The sequence below is a fragment of the Geotrypetes seraphini genome, chromosome 5 (assembly GCF_902459505.1).
Source record: "Geotrypetes seraphini chromosome 5, aGeoSer1.1, whole genome shotgun sequence".
NCBI classification, from domain to species: domain Eukaryota; kingdom Metazoa; phylum Chordata; class Amphibia; order Gymnophiona; family Dermophiidae; genus Geotrypetes; species Geotrypetes seraphini.
The window spans coordinates 70,409,059-70,426,883 of NC_047088.1; the positions used below are offsets into that span (position 1 = coordinate 70,409,059).

The window sequence follows — 17,825 nt, forward strand, 5'->3', positions numbered from 1 at the left end:
ATGTATCTGGGGCAAAGGGGGGGGGATTAAGTGACTTGCCCAGAGTCACAAGGAGCAGCATGGGTTTGAACCCACAACCTCAGGGTGCTGAGGCTGTAGCTTTAACCACTGCGCCACACTCTCCCCTTCATTGTCAAAGTCCACGGGAACTGGGAATGACAAAGGCTCCTTAGAGCAGGACTTCTCAGCCAAGTCTTTGGGACATACCTAGCCAGTTGGGTTTTCAGGAAATCCACAACCTCCACTCTATGCAAATTATCTTATGCAAGTTCACTGTAGATAGAACAAAGCCTTGACTGGTTGGGAATGTCCCAAGGACCACAAACATAAGTAATGTATATAAGACAGAGTGAAGAGTGACCCATTACCTGTCACAATCTTCCAAAGTATGCAAATTAACTTCACTCTTAAACCAATACAGCTAGCTTGCTATACTGAAGGTGCCCAATTCAATCTTAGAGTCAGCTAGGGCACTGCAAAGACTGAATACTTTTCAGGTCCAGAAAGACTGTTTCAGCTTCCCTCAGGTAAAGCAGAAGAAAGTGTAGGAGAAATGCAGCTGAACTCACCAAATATAGCACTGCTGTAGAAATCCCAGGACGTGCGAGGGTCCCCTTCAGAGCGCCCTCGAAGGTCGGAGAGGTAATCTGGCAGAGAGAAATCATAAAGTCGCAAATGAGAAGGGCAGGGGCAGAGAGAACAAAATACAGGAAAAAAAAGGGGATTCTAGAGAGGATGAAGAAGCAAGCAAATGTTACTACTGAACAAAAAGGTCCTCGGGAACAAACACTGTAGGGATGACAGAGCAACAGCCTGGAAGTACTTACCACTGAGAAACCCCCTCATCACCTCGCTGCTGGCGAGCTTCATGGCTGTCTGTCCCGAATATGTGGCCAGGGTGGGGTCAGCACCATAGGACAGCAGAAGCCAGACTGTCTCAAGGTTGTCATTCACCACTCCATCATGAATGGGTCTGTCCAAAGAGAGACAAGCATGAATATAGGATTAAGAAAAAGCACAGTTACTTACCGTAACAGGTGTTATCCAGGGACAGCAGGCATATATTCTCACATGTGGGTGACGTCATCTACGGAGCCCCGATGCGGAAGCATTTTCAAGCAAACTTGATTGAAGATTTAAGTTTGCTCTGCTGCTCCACGCATGCGTGCCTTCCTGCTCCACTAGGGGGCGCATCCCCTCGTGGTCTCCAGTTCATTTAACTAGCAAAGAAGCCAACCTCGGGGAGGTGGGCGGGTTGTGAGAATATATGCCTGCTGTCCCTGGATAACACCTGTTACGGTAAGTAACTGTGCTTTATCCCAGGACAAGCAGGCATGATATTCTCACATGTGGGTGACCTCCAAGCTAGCTGAAAAGGGATGGAGGGAAGTTGGCAATTTAGGCAAATAGATTTCGCAAAACCGATTGGCCGAACCGGCCATCGCTCCTGGACAGAGAGTCCAGACAGTAATGGGAGGTGAAAGTATGAACCGAAGACCACGTGGCAGCCTTGCAGATTTCCTCAATAGGTGTGGACCTGAGGAACGCTACGGAGGCTGCCATCGCTCGGACCTTGTGTCCCGTTACTCGACCATGCAGTGCGAGACCAGCCTGAGCGTAGCAGAAGGAGATGCAATCGGCCAACCAGTTGGACAAGGTGCGCTTGGAGACTGGGTGACCTAACCGGTTTGGGTCGAAGGACAAAAACAATTGTGGGACTTTCCGGTATGGTTGAGTGCGTTGGAGGTAGAAGGCTAACGCTCTCTTACAGTCAAGAGTGTGGAGCGCCACCTCTCCGGGATGAGAGTGGGGCTTGGGAAAAAACACAGGTAAGACAATGGACTGATTGAGATGAAAATCAGACACTACTTTAGGCAAGAACTTTGGATGAGTGCGGAGTACCACCTTGTCGTGATGGAATACCGTGAAGGGTGGGTCCGCCACTAGAGCTTGTAGCTCACTAACCCGCCGAGCGGAAGTGAGCGCAAGCAGGAAAATCACCTTCCAAGTGAGGAATTTTGGATGGCATTTGTCTAGGGGCTCAAATGGAGGTTTCATTAGTTGAGCCAGAACCACGTTAAGGTCCCAAACCACCGGAGGAGGTTTGAGAGGAGGGTGGACATTCAGAAGACCCTTCATGAAGCGAGAGACTAGGGGGTGGAGCGAGAGGGCTTTCCCTTCCAGGGGCTGATGAAAGGCTGCAATCGCACTGAGGTGTACTCGAATGGAGTTGGTCTTTAGGCCGGAGTGAGATAATTGAAGTAAATAGTCAAGGACCAGGGGGATGGGGACCAACACCGGGTCCTGGCTGTGAGAGGAGCACCAGGCTGAGAATCTGGTCCACTTTTGGGAGTAGCAGGTTCTCGTTGAGGTCTTTCTAGAGGCCTCCAATATCTCCTTGACTGATTGAGACACGGGGAGAGAAGTCAGGGGGAAAGAAACCAAGCATTCAGATGAAGAGATTGAAGATTGGGATGTAACAGCGAACCCTGACCCTGTGATAGTAGAGAGGGAAACCGAGGCAGAGGTAGTGGATCTCTGACACTGAGTTGAAGTAGAAGGGAAAACCAAGGCTGGCGTGGCCAGCGAGGAGCAATCAGGATCAGGGTGGCTTGTACTGTTTTCAGGTGGACAAGCGTCCGCAGGATCAGAGGGAACGGCGGGAACGCGTACAGGAACCTTCCCTCCCAGTCGAGGAGGAAGGCGTCGGCCTCGAGCCGGTCCGGAGAGTACATCCGGGAGCAGAAGAGAGGCAGTTTGTGATTGTGGGGGGATGCGAACAGATCTATTTGAAGTGTCCCCCACTGTTTGAACACCTGTCGTAGGGTTTGAGAGTGCAGTGACCACTCGTGTGGCTGGAGGAGGCGGCTGAGTCTGTCCGCCAGACAGTTTTGTTCTCCTTGTATGTACACCGCTCGAAGGAAGGTGTTGTTGGAGATTGCCCATTTCCAGAGGCGCAGGGCTTCCCGACAGAGGGACCAAGACCCTGTTCCTCCTTGTTTGTTTACATAGTACATTGCTACCTGGTTGTCGGTTCGGATGAGGACCACCCGGTCGTGGAGCAGATGTTGAAAGGCTACAGCTGCGAGATAGATGGCCCGGAGCTCTAGCACGTTGATGTGACAGCGGCGGTCTTCCGCTGACCACATCCCCTGCGTGCGTAGGCCGTCCAGATGGGCTCCCCAAGCGTACTCTGACGAGTCTGTGGTGAGAACCTTGCTGTGATGAGGGGCGAGGAAGAGTAAACCTTTGGAAAGATTTGAAGGGTCGGCCCGCCAGCGGAACGATCTTTGCAAGGAAGGAGTCACTGTCACGGGACGGTCGATCGGGTCCCGGTCTTGACGCCATTGAGAGGCCAGGGTCCATTGAGGGATTCTCAGATGGAGGCGGGCGAAGGGTGTGACATGGACGGTGGAGGCCATGTGGCCTAGGAGAGTCATCATCTGTCGAGCTGATACCGAGGTCAGCAGAGAGATCCTTCGACTCAGACTTACTAACGCCTCTAGGTGCGGAGGGGGGAGGAAGGAACGGAGGCGAACCGTATCCAGCGTGGCCCCGATGAACTGTAGGGACTGCGAGGGGCGTAGTTGGAATTTTGGGAAGTTTATTTCGAACCCCAGACTTTGTAGGTAGGTAATAGTCTGTTGGGTTGCTGAGATAACCCCTTCCCTGGACGGGGCTTTGATTAGCCAGTCGTCCAGGTAGGGGAATACCTGGAGGCCCTGGGAACGTAAGGTTGCTGCGACCACCACGAGGCACTTGGTGAAGACCCGAGGTGATGATGCTAGGCCGAAGGGGAGGACTCGGTATTGTAGGTGCCAGTCCCCTACCTGAAAACGCAAGAACTTGCGGTGAGTGGGGTGTACTGGGACATGTGTGTACGCCTCCTTCAGATCGAGGGAGCAGAGCCAGTCGCCCTCGTCGATCAGGGGGTAGAGGGTCGATAGGGAAAGCATCCAAAATTTTTCCCGTACTAGAAATTTGTTGAGGCGTCTCAAGTCTAGTATTGGGCGTAGGTCTCCCGTTTTTTTCGGTACCAGGAAGTAACGGGAGTAGAAGCCCTTCCCCCGTTGGTCGGGGGAAACCTCCTCCATTGCCCTGAGGCGAAGCAGGTCTCGAGCCTCGGAGAGGAGTAGGGGTAGCTGCGTTCGGTTGGGAGGGCAATTCCTTGGGGGGTTGTCTGGAGGAATGGCCCGAAAGTTGAGAGAGTATCCTGATGAGATCACGCCAAGGACCCATGCGTCCGACGTGACTTGTTCCCAGCGAGGGTAGAAGGCTTTGAGGCGGCCCCCGATGGGAAGGAGGCCTGGGACTATGGCGGAGGGGGCCCGCCCCCTTCCGCGAATCCCGTCAAAAGGACGGGGATGGTTTGGAAGTCGCAGGCGGTTGGGACTTGGGCATGGCCCGGTGGTGGGCTTGCGGACGCCTGGGTGGAGGCCGCGAGAAGGGAGGGGTGGATTTTTGTGGGTAGCGGCGTAGAGGGGCCCTGAACGGCCTGGGCGCGGGCGGTTTAGGTTTTTGCCGGACGAGGGAGGCAAACGAGCGTTCGTGTTCGGAGAGGCGTTTTGTAGCCGCCTCGATCGTGTCGTCGAACAGTTCTTTTCCCACGCAGGGTAGGTTAGCCAACCGGTCCTGTAAGTTGGGGTCCATGTCGACCAGGCGCAGCCAAGCTAGTCGGCGCATGGCGATAGCAAAGGCTGCCTCTCTGGAGGAGAGTTCGAAGCCATCGTAGGCCGCGTGGAATAGATGGAGGCGCAGGTTGGAGAGGGACTCTAAAAGCAGGCCAAACGCTCCTTGGCGGGAGGCCGGTAGGTCAGTCTCAAAGGCTCTCAATAGTCCAATGAGGTGTTTGAGGTAGGATGTGAAGGTGAAAGTGTAGCTTTGCACCCTAGAGGCCATCATGGCGTTTTGATATAGTCTCCTGCCGAACTTGTCTAGGGTTCGGCCTTCTCGGCCTGTGGGGACCTCGGCTGAGACCCGAGATGGGTGGGCCTTTTTCAAGGAGGATTCTACTAGCAGCGACTGGTGGGAGAGCTGTGGTTGTTCGAATCCCGGGTAGGGTACTGTGCGGTACTTGGCCTCCATTTTGGAGGGTACGGCTGTGACCATGTAGGGGGTCTCCAGGTTCCTGAAGAAGGCCTGTTGGAGTACCGGGTTAGGCGGTAAGCGGAGGGACTCTCTAGGCAGTGATGGCATATCCAGCTCCGCTAGGTATTCCTTAGAGTATCTGGAGTCGGACTGGAGGTCTAAGTCCAAAGCATGGCCCATGTCCTGGACAAAGCGAGTGAAGGATGGGCGAGATGTTCCCGAGGCCCCGTGCGGGGTCGGTGAACGAGACCTCCGTCGGGTGGAGAAGGATGGGGAGGCTTCCCTCAAGTATCGAGGTTCCTGCTCCGATCCACGCTCCGAGACCGGGGAAGTACTGTGAAAGTGTTCCGGGGTCGTAGATCTCCGACGTCTCGAGGAGCCCCTCGGAGACGATGTCGGGGTTCGAGGTACCGATCGGTGTCGAATCGGTGACCTCGACCCGGACTCCCTCGGTGAAGACCTACAACCTCGGGTCGGAGTCCCGGTCCGAGGGGGAGTTTGGAGGATGCGCGGGTTGGAGAGTGATAACTCAGCCACCCTTAGCGGTCCCGTACGAGGTGTAGGTGAATGGCCTCGTAGAGTGGGGGAACCCCGGGCCTTCTTGGAGGTACCGCGGTTCGAGGTTTCTGTCGTTTTATCACTACGTTTTGCACCGCGGCGGTCTGTGGAGGGAGAGCGCCTCGGGTGCCTCGGTGAGGAGTCCGAGGAGGATGGAATGCGGCGAAGCTTGCGCGCTTTTCTTCGAGGTGGCTCGACGCGAGGCTCAGGCTGGTCTGGCACATGCGGGGTCGAGGTCGAGGCCGGTTGCAAATGGGCCATTGCAGCGGACAGCTCCGACGAGATCATCGCACGGAAAACGGGCACGGACAACATCGAGGGCATGTCCACTGCCTCGGTGCACTCCACCGGGGGCGACCTCGTATCAGAGTATTCCCGTGTGGTGGAGGCACAGCCCGAAGGCTTGGAGGGCTTCGCCGGGGCTGTAAGCATGGGACTTCCGCCATGCGTCGCCGGTGTCCCCGAGGCCGGTTTCTTTGCTGGTACAGAACCTGAAGAGGGAAGAGGGGACTTACCCGGAGCCGAGGTTTTCTGTTGTCCCGAGGACTTCGGGTTCGAGTCTCGAGGCGATGCCGAGGTATTCGGGGCCGAGGTCAAGGCCGGGGCCGAGGCCAGGGCCGACCTCGAGGCCGAGGTAGAGGGTTGGTCTGAGGCGAAAAGATCCACCATGCGGGCTTTCCTTCGACGGAGGGCCCGGTTCTGAAAAGTAACGAACTGGGGGCAGGAGTCGGTTGGATGAGCGGCCCCCAGGCAGAGGATGCGGGTCTGTGATGGAAAGAAGCCGCTCGCACCGGGAGCACTTTTTAAAGCCGGTCAAAGACCGGGACATAGAATAGAAACTGGCCGCGGCTCGAATAGCCACGCGGCCACGGGGACCCGGAAGCCTCCGGGTCGGTGAAAAACGAAGCAAGAACAGTTGAAACAAGAAAAAACTCGCGCACAGCGACTAAATCGAGATAAACAAGAAAAAATTGCGGTGCTAGTAGGCAGTTGGGGCAGAGCCTGAAAAAACACGACTTCTAGGCTCAGTGGAAAATGTTGAACTGGAGACCACGAGGGGATGCGCCCCCTAGTGGAGCAGGAAGGCACGCATGCGTGGAGCAGCAGAGCAAACTTAAATCTTCAATCAAGTTTGCTTGAAAATGCTTCCGCATCGGGGCTCCGTAGATGACGTCACCCACATGTGAGAATATCATGCCTGCTTGTCCTGGGATAATGCTTTCTTCACATCACAATGGCTCTAATCTACCTTGTTCCTTACAGGTATATGCAGGCTTTACTATAAAGCAAGAGGGCTTGTGCAGTGATGATGATGCTTTGGGCAGAAAAGACTGTTGGGGAGTGGGAATACTTGGTCCTGTTGAAGCTGCAGCCCCGGGTTCTTAGTCCAATATTCAAAATGATTTAAATGGCCAGGAAAGGCTCCTGGGAGATTAAAATGCCTGTCCAGGCTATCTGGGGATATTCAGTGGCACTTAACTAGTTAGTGCCCAAGCTAAAACCAATTATTTTGTGAGCATTAACCAGTTAAGAAAACTGCATAACCAGTCCTATCTTTATGTGGTTCTTTATATTTGGTTAAGTACCAAATATAGCACTTAACTATCTGTGTTTTAGCTGGCTCCCTATATTTGGAAACTCAATGCTGGAGCCCGGACATGGCCCAGCATTGAATTTCACAGTAAAAAGCCGGCAACAGTCAGCAAAACACTGATCACCACCAGCTGAATATTAGGCCCCTGGTTATTTGTTCCTAGCTAGAACTGGTGAGGGGCTGGAACTCTTTGGGATACACACACCAGTTAGCACAGTCCTCTGCTCCCGCTGGGACAACTGGAGCGAGAGGGATGCATACAACAGAGACTTTGGGGCATGAATTTTCTTTCTCTTTCCCAAAGATATTCCCAAGGTTGCTGCCTGGAGGCGAGAAACATCACTGGCAAGATTGAAGAGGAACTTTCTAAGAAAAATTGAATTTTCATGCAATAGAGAAGCAAGTTGTTGCATGAAAAATCAATTTTTCGTAGAAAGAGTTTTCTTAAGAGTTGTTCCTCAGTAGCAGATTCAACCATTAGCATTAACTTCAGATAAATATCAGAAGCAGATGTTAGAAAGCTTCTTCTGAACCTGTTGTTCCTAGTCACAAGACACCTGCAGGATAAGCTGGTGCCAGGGGAGTCTCTGCACTGTGGCAGCATCAGGAGGGAAGTCCAAGAACTCCATGCCAAACTGCAGTGCTATCAAATACCCCTCCCTTGCTTTCTATTATCCCCTGCAGTCTTTCTCCTTGACTTCAGAATCAAAGCACATAAGAGCGCCAGCCCTTATTCAATTTTCCCTTGCCATGCAGGGAAAGTCTTCACTCTCCTTACCTTGTACCATCCTGGGCACTGCAATTCACGTTTGCCCCATGGTCCAGCAGGATCTGCAGAATGTCCGTCCACCCTCGGGAGCAGGCCTCATGCAGGGCCGTGTAGCCGGCATTGTCCCTGTGATTCACGTCGCCCTGATCTCGCTGCAGGCAGTACAACACCACATCCTAGAAGCAGACACATCCATGCAAGAGATGAGTGAGAGCCTAGCAATTGCCTTTGGGAAGAGATGCTTTCATGGCACAATCTTTGCATAAGAACCTCTGTGCTTGAGAGCACAATAGACTACCTCATCATTCCCTTTTTGTGCTAGCGCAGCCTCAATGTGCCCACAACCACATCTGCAGAAATTGGGAGATGCTCCTGGGTTTAACCACATGTCTAGGCAAGTGTCACATGTACACTTCTCTTTCAACATTTCAGATTTTTGCAGATTGGGTTTCAGAAGGCAATCTTTAAATCTAATCAGCCAGGCCCCAAGTCTGTGCATACTTTTTCCCATGTACCTCATTTTGGAAAATGCAAAATTACATGAGCTATTCCGCCCTCTAGGTCTAAGCCCTTAATAGGGACACCCCCACTATCTGTGAAGAGGATGGGCAATATTTTTTTAAAAAGTCCTTCTATATGGTTTGTATCCTACAGAATTGCTCTGAAACTGTGCTCTATTGGGGTAGTTTTGAATTGCTCACGTAATATCTTCTTTTTGTTGTGTGTAATCTGCTAGATTTTCTGAGCAAAGCAATTCTATACCTGAGCAACCACCCCCCCAGGCAAGTATTGGTGTGCCCAATAGCTAGGCACCCACAGTTATACCACTCAGCTCGTTTAAGTGTGGATGTCTAAATGTGGCAAGCAAGCACATAACTCACATGCATGCAAGTGGGAGCCCCGCTTATGGCCCACCTGTGTATATGCCACCCTTACATTACTCGCTCTGAAATATTAACCCCCTAATTCTATTTTAAAAAACACTGAAAATTGCATGTGCAAATTTGGGCATGTACCCAATATGTGTGTCCAGCGAAAACAAAAACTCTGTGGAAATGGTGATGTTCAAGATGCAGGCTTTATTTAAGACTATACAATTTGATAATCCACATAAAATATATCTAAGACCCAAACCATTGGGAGTTATGGACCCAACACGGTCCGTGTTTCGACACTGCTGTCTTCCTCAGGGGTCCCTAAAAGTCCTGATATGAGAACACGTGGATTAAAAACGGAAAACAATACTGAGTGGTAACTCTGCACGGATGAGGATTCCTCAAAAGTGGGATTCGGGAGACGGGGACACATTTTTTCCCTGTGTCATTCTCTATGTGCATTCATTTGCAAGCTAGCTGTGAGTATTTCCACTACATCTACTGCTGCGTTATTGGTCACGTGCATTAAAATTCTACATAGAAAAAGAGGCATCCACTTCATTTATTTATATAATAGCATAGCCTTCGAATAGGCACTTTCCTAGAGTTTAAATCTAGGCATCCTGTTATAGAATTATTCCCATGTGGCTACTGAACATTTAAGGATGCAAATCTAAGGACTCCTAAAACCTTCTCTTTTAAAGCTATTATCTCCAATATTGCCTTTTAAATTACATTCTTTCTGCCTTTTTAAAATTATAAACTAAACTTAGATAAAGGATTCACAAGATTGCATCAGAGGTTTTGATGGATGGATTTTCAGATACTGTGCTGGTTCTGTTTTGCTGGATATTATGTATAAAGCTGACAGGAGCTTTGATTATTACAATGTTTTTTGGGGGGAAAGGGGCATGATTTTTATTTGAGTTTTGCAATTTGGGTTTCCGAGACTATGTTACATTTGGAGCAGTTTGGAGCCCTAGGTTAAATATGGTATTAGTATGCATTAACTGTTAGGAAATATGAATCATTATGTTGTTTTGTATGTTTACTGTTAGAACCATATTGGTTGTATTTAGTTATCTCGATACCAAGATTAACATAAAACTCAGGAAAAAACCCCATCTTTTAGTCAAGAGGCGAGCACAGTGACACATTCCTAGTCCAGACAACACTACCTGTTCAATACAGAGTGAAGATTCAGGCATGATGTTGGCACCACGGTGGAACTACAGTGGTTCCTCATTATACCATCACATTTACTGAAACTGGGGTTTGCAGGGAAAAACCCCCTAGGTTTTTTTTTTATGTTTATGTTATTTGTTTTTGCAGGCTGGTGATTTTTTTTTCTGCATTATGTTCCGTCCTGTACCCTTCCCCCCCTCCCCCCATAACATATCATCAGGTCATGATAAATAGGGTCCTGACCAAAAGGTGCAAACTGTGGCTCGTTTTATTACTGGAGCATGAATTCCAGAGTTTAATTACACATTTGAGTGAAGAAATATTTTCTCTGGTTTGTTTTGAATCTATTTAGTAGCTTCATCACATGCTCCCTAATATATTTGGAAAGAGTAAACAAGCGTTTCATATTCAAATTGTTACAGGACAACTCGCTGTCTGTTTTACATTCTGTTCTGCATGCGGACTGTGAAGAATTGCAGGCAGACCTTAGGAAATTGGAAAACTGGGCGTCCAAATGCCAGATGAAATTTAATGTGGACAAATGCAAAGTGATGCACAGTGGGAAGAATAACCTGAATCACAGTTACCGAATGCTAGGATCCACCTTGGGGATTAGCGCCCAAGAAAAGGATCTGGGTATCATCGTAGACAATAAGATGAAACCTTCCGTCCAATGTGCGATGGTGGCCAAAAAAGCAAACAGGATGCTAGGAATTATTTAAAAAGGGATGGATAACAAGACTTAGAATGTTATAATGCCCCTGTATCGCTCCATGGTGCGACCTCATCTGGAGTATTGTGTTCAGTTCTGGTCTCCTTATCTCAAGAAAGATATAGTGGCGCTAGAAAAAGTTCAAAGAAGAATGACCAAGATGGTAAAGGGGATGGAACTCCTCTTGTATGAGGAAAGACTAAAACGGTTAGGGCTCTTCAGCTTGGAAAAGAGACGGCTGAACGGAGATATGATTGAAGTCTACAAAATCCTGAGTGGAGTAGAATGGGTACAAGTGGATCGATTTTTCACTCTGTCAAAAATTACAAAGACTAAGGGACACTCGAAGTCACAGGGGAATACTTTTAAAACCAATAGTAGGAATTTTTTTTTCATTCAGAGAATAGTTAAGCTCTGGAATGTGTTGCCAGAGGATGTGGTAAGAGCGGATAGCATAGCTGGTTTTAAGAAAGGTTTGGACAAGTTCCTGGAGGAAAAGTCTATAGTCTGTTATTGAGAAAGATATGGGGTAAGCCACTGCTTGCCCTGTATCGGTAGCATTGAATGTTGCTACTCCTTGGGTTTTGGCCAGGTACTAGATTGGCCACCGTGACCTGGATTGGCCACCGTGAGAACGGGCTACTGGGCCATTGGTCTGACCCAGTAAGGCTATTCTTATGTTTTTATGTTTATCAGCTGGCGTGTACTTTACACTCTTCAGACAGGATGTGTTTGGAAGTGCAATACTATCCGTTCAGGCACCAGTGTTCTGGAATGCCCTAATCTTAGAATTAAAACAGAGTCTTACCTTTCTGCAGTTTAAAAAAGGTCTAAAAACGACCTAATTTGAGCACTGCTTTGCAAATTGAGGAGATAAGGAGCTAGACCCCTTTTCCCCCGAGATGAAGCGAGAATGCAAAAGTGGTTACACGGTTGTTATGGGAGACTTCAACTACCCCGGGATAGACTGGAGTCTTGGAAGCTCAAGATGCGCTAGGGAGACAGAATTCCTGGAGGCTATACAAGATTGCTTCATGGAACAGATTGTTAGAAAACCGACGAGAGGAAATGCCACTCTGGATCTAATCCTAAATGGGCTAATGGGTTCTGCAAAGGAAGTGGAAGTAGTGGGACCGTTGGGAAACAGCGATCATAATATGATCAAGTTCAAGGTTGAAGTAGGAATACCGAACGGAAAGAGAACCATAGCGACAACTTTCAACTTCAGGAAAGGAAACTATGAAGCAATGAGGGAAATAGTAAGGAAGAAACTTAGGAACACTTCAAAGAAATGGCAAACGGTAGAACATGCCTGGTCTTTTTTCAAGGACATAGTGAGCGAGGCGCAAAATCTGTATATCCCCAGATTCAGAAAGGGGTGCAAAAAGAGTCGAACAAAAGACCCGGTATGGACAATAAGCAATAAGAAAAATTCATTCAGGAAAGGAAAAAGGACAAAACTGAAGGGAACCGGAAGGAGCACAGGAAGTATCAAAAAAAATGTCACCGTGTGGTTCGAAAAACCAAAAGAGAGTATGAAGAGAGGCTAGCCAGGGAGGCACAAAATTTCAAACCATTCTTCAGATATGTTAAAGGGAAACAGCCAGCTAGGGAGGAGGTGGGACCGCTGGACGAAGGAGACAGGAAGGGAGCGGTGAAGGAGGAGAAAGAAGGCGCGGAAAGACTTAACATGTTCTTTTTGTCTGTATTTACAAACGAAGACACAACCAACATACTGGAACCTGAGCAAATCTTCAATGGAAATCAAGCAGAAAAATTAACATCCATGGAAGTGAGCCTTGATGATGTACACAGGCATATAGAAAAACTTAAAACTGACAAATCCCCGGGTCCGGACGGAATCCATCCAAGGGTTTTGAAGGAATTAAAGAAGGAGATAGCGGAGCTACTGCAGCAAATTTGCAACCTATCCTTGAAAACAGGCGTGATCCAGGAGGATTGGAAGATAGCCAACGTCACGCCCATCTTTAAAAAGGGATCAAGAGGTGACCCGGGAAACTACAGACCAGTGAGTCTGACCTCGGTTCCGGGGAAAATGGCGGAAGCACTGATAAAAGAAAACATCAATGAACATTTGGAAAGAAACGAACTTCTGATAACAAGCCAACATGGTTTCTGCAAGGGGAGATCGTGCCTAACTAACTTATTGCACTTCTTCAAAGGAATTAACAAACGGATGGACAGAGGAGACCCCATAGACATCATATACCTTGATTTCCAAAAAGCCTTTGACAAGGTGCCTCACGAGCGTCTACTCCGGAAACTGAAGAACCATGGGTGGACGGAGACATACATAGATGGATCAGAAACTGGATGGCGGGTAGGAAACAGAGGGTAGGGGTGAAGGGCCACTACTCGGACTGGATGAGGGTCACGAGTGGTGTTCCGCAGGGCTCGGTGCTCGGGCCGCTGCTATTTTAATATATTCATAAATGATCTAGAAACAGGAACGAAGTGTGAGATAATAAAATTTGCGGATGATACAAAACTATTTAGTGGAGCTGGGACTAAAGAGGAATGCGAAGAATTGCAAAGGGACTTGAACAAACTAGGGGAATGGGCGGCGAGATGGCAGATGAAGTTCAACGTTGAGAAATGTAAAGTATTGCATGTGGGAAGCAGAAACCCGAGGTACAACTATACGATGGGAGGAATGTTATTGAATGAGAGTACCCAAGAAAGGGACTTGGGGGTAATGGTGGACATGACAATGAAGCCGACGGCACAGTGCACAGCGGCCGCTAAGAAAGCAAATAGAATGATAGGTATAATCAAGAAGGGTATTACAACCAGGATGAAAGAAGTTATCCTGCCGTTGTATCGGGCGATGGTGCGCCCGCATCTGGAATACTGCGTCCAATATTGGTCGCCGTACCTTAAGAAGGATATAGCGTTACTCGAGAGGGTTCAGAGGAGAGCGACACGTCTGATAAAAGGGATGGAAAATCTCTCATACGCTGAGAGATTGGAGAAACTGGGTCTCTTTTCCCTGGAGAAGAAGAGACTTAGAGGGGATATAATAGAGACTTATAAGATCATGAAGGGTATAGAGAGAGTAGAGAGGGACAGATTCTTCAAACTTTCGAAAAATAAAAGAACAAGAGGGCACTCGGAAAAGTTGAAAGGGGACAGATTCAAAACGAATGCTAGAAAGTTCTTCTTTACCCAACGAGTGGTGGACACCTGGAATGCGCTTCCAGAGGGCATAATAGGGCAGATTACAGTACTGGGGTTTAAGAAAGGATTGGACAATTTCCTGCTGGAAAAGGGGATAGAAGGGTATAAATAGAGGATCACTGCACAGGTCCTGAACCTGTTGGGCCGCCGCGTGAGCGGACTGCTGGGCACGATGGACCTCAGGTCTGACCCAGCAGAGGCATTGCTTATGTTCTTACTTATTGTTACTATGTATGTCATGTTTAAGCTGCATAGAATTGTTGCATATGCAGGCTATAAATATTTAAATAAATAAATATCAACCCATTCCACTCCACTCAGTATTTTATAGACCTCTACCATATCTCCTCTTAGCTGTTTCTTCTCCAAGCTGAAGAGCCCCTCCAAGCTGAAGAGCTTCAGGCGTTCCTCATACAGATGTCGCCCATCGCTTTTATCATTTTCGTCGCCCTTCTCTGTACCTTTACTAATACTGCTAAATCTTTTTTGAGATAGTGACCAGAACTGCACACAGTATTCGAGGCGCAGCCGCACCATGGAGCAATACAAAGACATTATAACATTCTTATCTTTGTTTTCCATTACTTTCCTGATTACTCTTAACATTCTATTTGCTTTCTTAGCTGCTGCTGCATACTGAGCTGATGGTTTCAATGTCTTCTTAACGAAGATACCTACATTCTTTTGCTGGGTGGTGACTCCTAACATGGAATCCTGATTCACATAGCTATAGTTTGGGTTCCTCTTTCCCATGTGCATCACTTTGCACTTGCTTACATTAAGCATCATCTGCCATTTTGATGCCCAGTCTCCCAAGGTCATCTTGCAATTTTTCATAATCCTCTTCTGATTTAACAACTTTGTGTCATCAGCAAATTTAATTATCTCACTAGTTATTCATATCTCTAGATCACTGATAAATGTTATAAAGCAGCTGTCCCAGAACAGATCCCTGGGGAACCCCACCATTTACCCTTCTCCATTGAGAATATTGACCATTTAACCCTACTCTCTGTTTTCTATCTTTTAACCAGTTGTTAATCCATAGTAGGCCATTGCCTCTGCTAGCAGTTTCCAGTCCTCTCTAGGGACCCCAGAATCTGAAATCCAGCAATGTGAGGGCTGTATGTGTTGCTCCTTTCACCTTCCTACCCTCCTAGGAAAGCACACAAACCTATGGGCTGTTCTCTCACCTTGTAGCCCAGGCGGGCAGCACGCTGGAGCAGAGTCTCGCCTGCATTCTTGTTCACAATGAGTCTCCGAGCCTCTGGAGGGATATGCTGAGTAGGGCTGCCTGGGGAGCTGAATGCACTATTACGCTTCCCCTTGCATAGAGGAACTGTGTCACGGGACTTCCTGGGAGATGATGATTTCAGAGCGTGGCTTCTGGGTGACTGACCCCACCACTGTGCCTTTCCCTGGACAAGCAACAGAAAATCATTTGTTTATGCCAGAAAAAAAAGGGGTGGGGTGGGGAAGGTAGCAAGAATCAAACCCTGTACATGGCAAAATAAAGAAAGAGCCCCTCACCAAGGACAGGAAAAATAGTATAGAGAGAAATCTAGAAGTTAAACAATATAATTATGAAAAACAATTTATGAGGGTTAATTGGTACAGTACTTTCGATTGGTCTGAAGGACATTGTGCTCAGCCTTCACACAACCAAATATCAAGCTCTGAGTGCTGATACAATTATAATACTTTGTAGGTATATGCCGTTATACTAATGATTAATATATCTGCAAAACAATTAACATATTCAGATCCTCGTGACTTTCAGAATTATAAAAGTTTCAAAGGAATTTTACTAGTAGCCCATCAGGGACCCACTTTATACTCTTCATTAAGCCAAATTCCAATCATATTTTTATATCTTTCAATTGCAGTTAAAATCTCTTTTTTTGGCAGTTTTCACACTTATCATAGAAAAATTGACTGATGCGTCTCAAAAAATATATATGGCTCTGGAGACATTATTCCCCCAACATGAATCCATGTTTCACCACAGGTGAATCATGGGAGTCTCTGATTTCCTCCGTGGAGTTGAATATATAACCTGGAGGAAGTCAGAGACCCCCATAATTCAGCTATGACGAAACATGGATTCATGTCAGGGGAATAACGTCTCCAGAGCCACATTTACCTTTTGAGATGCTTGAATCAACTTTTCTAACTATGGAAATTGTCCAAAAAAAAGGTTGTTTTATACTGCAACTGAAAGATAAAAATGATTGGAATTTGACTTAATGAAGAGTATAAAGTGGGTCCCTGATGGGCAACTAATAAGATTCCTTTGAAACTTTATGCTTCTGAAAGTCACAAGGATGTGAATATGCTAATCGTTTTGCAGATGTATTATTGGTTTTTACTGGTTACATTTTGATATACAGTAGAATCTCCGTTATCCGGCACCCACGGAGATTGGTGGATACCACATAACTGTTTTTCTGGTTAATTGAGAGTGTGTTAGAAACCTACGCATCAGAGGAAAGGACTCGCCAGGGCTGGCCATGAGCAGCCTGTTTTGAGGCTGTCTTCTGCTGACCTCTCTCTGCCCTTTGGGTAAGGAAGAGAGGGAGAGAGGGAGGGAGCGGGGTACCGCCACCTGCTTCTGCCACTTCAGGGCTTGAGGGAGGGAGGGAAGAGGGCTTTGCGGCTCAGGATCGCTGCCATGCTAGTGCTTCAGCGTGGAAGGGAAGAGATTCAAAGCTGCTTGAGGGAGGGAGTGAGGATTTGCGACTCAGGACAATGCCACTGGTACTTCAGGGGATATTTTTTCATTTTACGCCGGCGATTTCTTTGCCGGTTGTGTGAGACTCTCGGTTAACTGAGACCCAGTTAACAGAGATTCTACTGTACCTGCTATTTATTGTTTTTGTACCGTTTATAACTTCTGGAAGATTTTATTAGCAGACACTTGGTGAAATTCACTGAAGGATGTTTGACTCCTACCCCAGAATGCTCCCTTGTCCCCTCCACATTGCTTCTGTCCCTTTTAAGCCCATTTCGCTCACACAGCTATTTTCTCCACCCTTTGTGCAGCGTGGAACACAGCCTTCATATATGCCTGTACAGCCCATGCTGCCTCTTTCTGTCTGAGCTGCCCATCTTGCTACTTCCTGGTGGCTGTTTTCTAGTGCTTCATATGGATCACTGACAACAAAGCTCTACCGCTGAAATGTATTTTAATACATGGCAGGTCCTTTTTTCAAGATACCTGCCGATTTAGGCGCTGTTTATAGAATCTGGCCCTGAGTGAAGAAATATTTTCCTCAGTTTGTTTTAAATTTACTACTTAGTAGCTTCATTGCATGACCCCTAGTCTTAGTAGATCAGGGATTCAGGGAACTGAGGAGTCTGGGAACTTTGTGACTGACTGGGACATCTGATGGGAGTGGGTAATGAGAAACTGAGCAGGGATTCAAGGACTGTGACCCAGTGAGTCCAATATAATTGGGTGGCAATATGTATAAGGGTATATTATACAGGCCGAAGTATTTGAGATAAAGAATTAAATGGTGGAATACTGTGACATGGATTATTTTTGGATTGAAATGAACAGATCACATCTCGCAGTATTATTATAAATTGCATTGGTTGACTGTTCAGGCCAGAGTGATTTTTAAGTTGGGATGCTTATGTTTTAAGGTTCTGAATGGATTGCTGCCTAGTTATCTTTCTGATTCTTTCAAATTTGTTGATAGGAAACATTTACGTATAGTATGTCACTTTGATTTTCCATTAATAAAGGGATGTATCTATAAACGTTTCCTTAATAAAATGTTGGCCTTCCAGGCGGCTTTATGGGAGAAAGAAATTGGTATTCATATATCATTTTATGCATCA

General features: G+C 47.5%; 1 protein-coding gene across 5 annotated transcripts in view; it reads right to left on the minus strand.

Moving 5' to 3' along the window:
- The window catches only part of BCORL1 (BCL6 corepressor like 1), a 97,239-nt gene that overhangs the window by 14,700 nt on the left and 64,714 nt on the right, over positions 1 to 17,825 (minus strand). For all 5 annotated transcript variants that reach the window (XM_033945888.1, XM_033945887.1, XM_033945885.1 and 2 more), the window contains 4 exons: positions 15,173 to 15,397; positions 8,019 to 8,185; positions 828 to 973; positions 570 to 647 (listed from right to left, as the gene is read on the minus strand). In XM_033945888.1, coding sequence (XP_033801779.1) covers positions 570 to 647; positions 828 to 973; positions 8,019 to 8,185; positions 15,173 to 15,397 — 616 coding nt within the window. The remainder of the gene's footprint in view (positions 1 to 569; positions 648 to 827; positions 974 to 8,018; positions 8,186 to 15,172; positions 15,398 to 17,825) is intronic.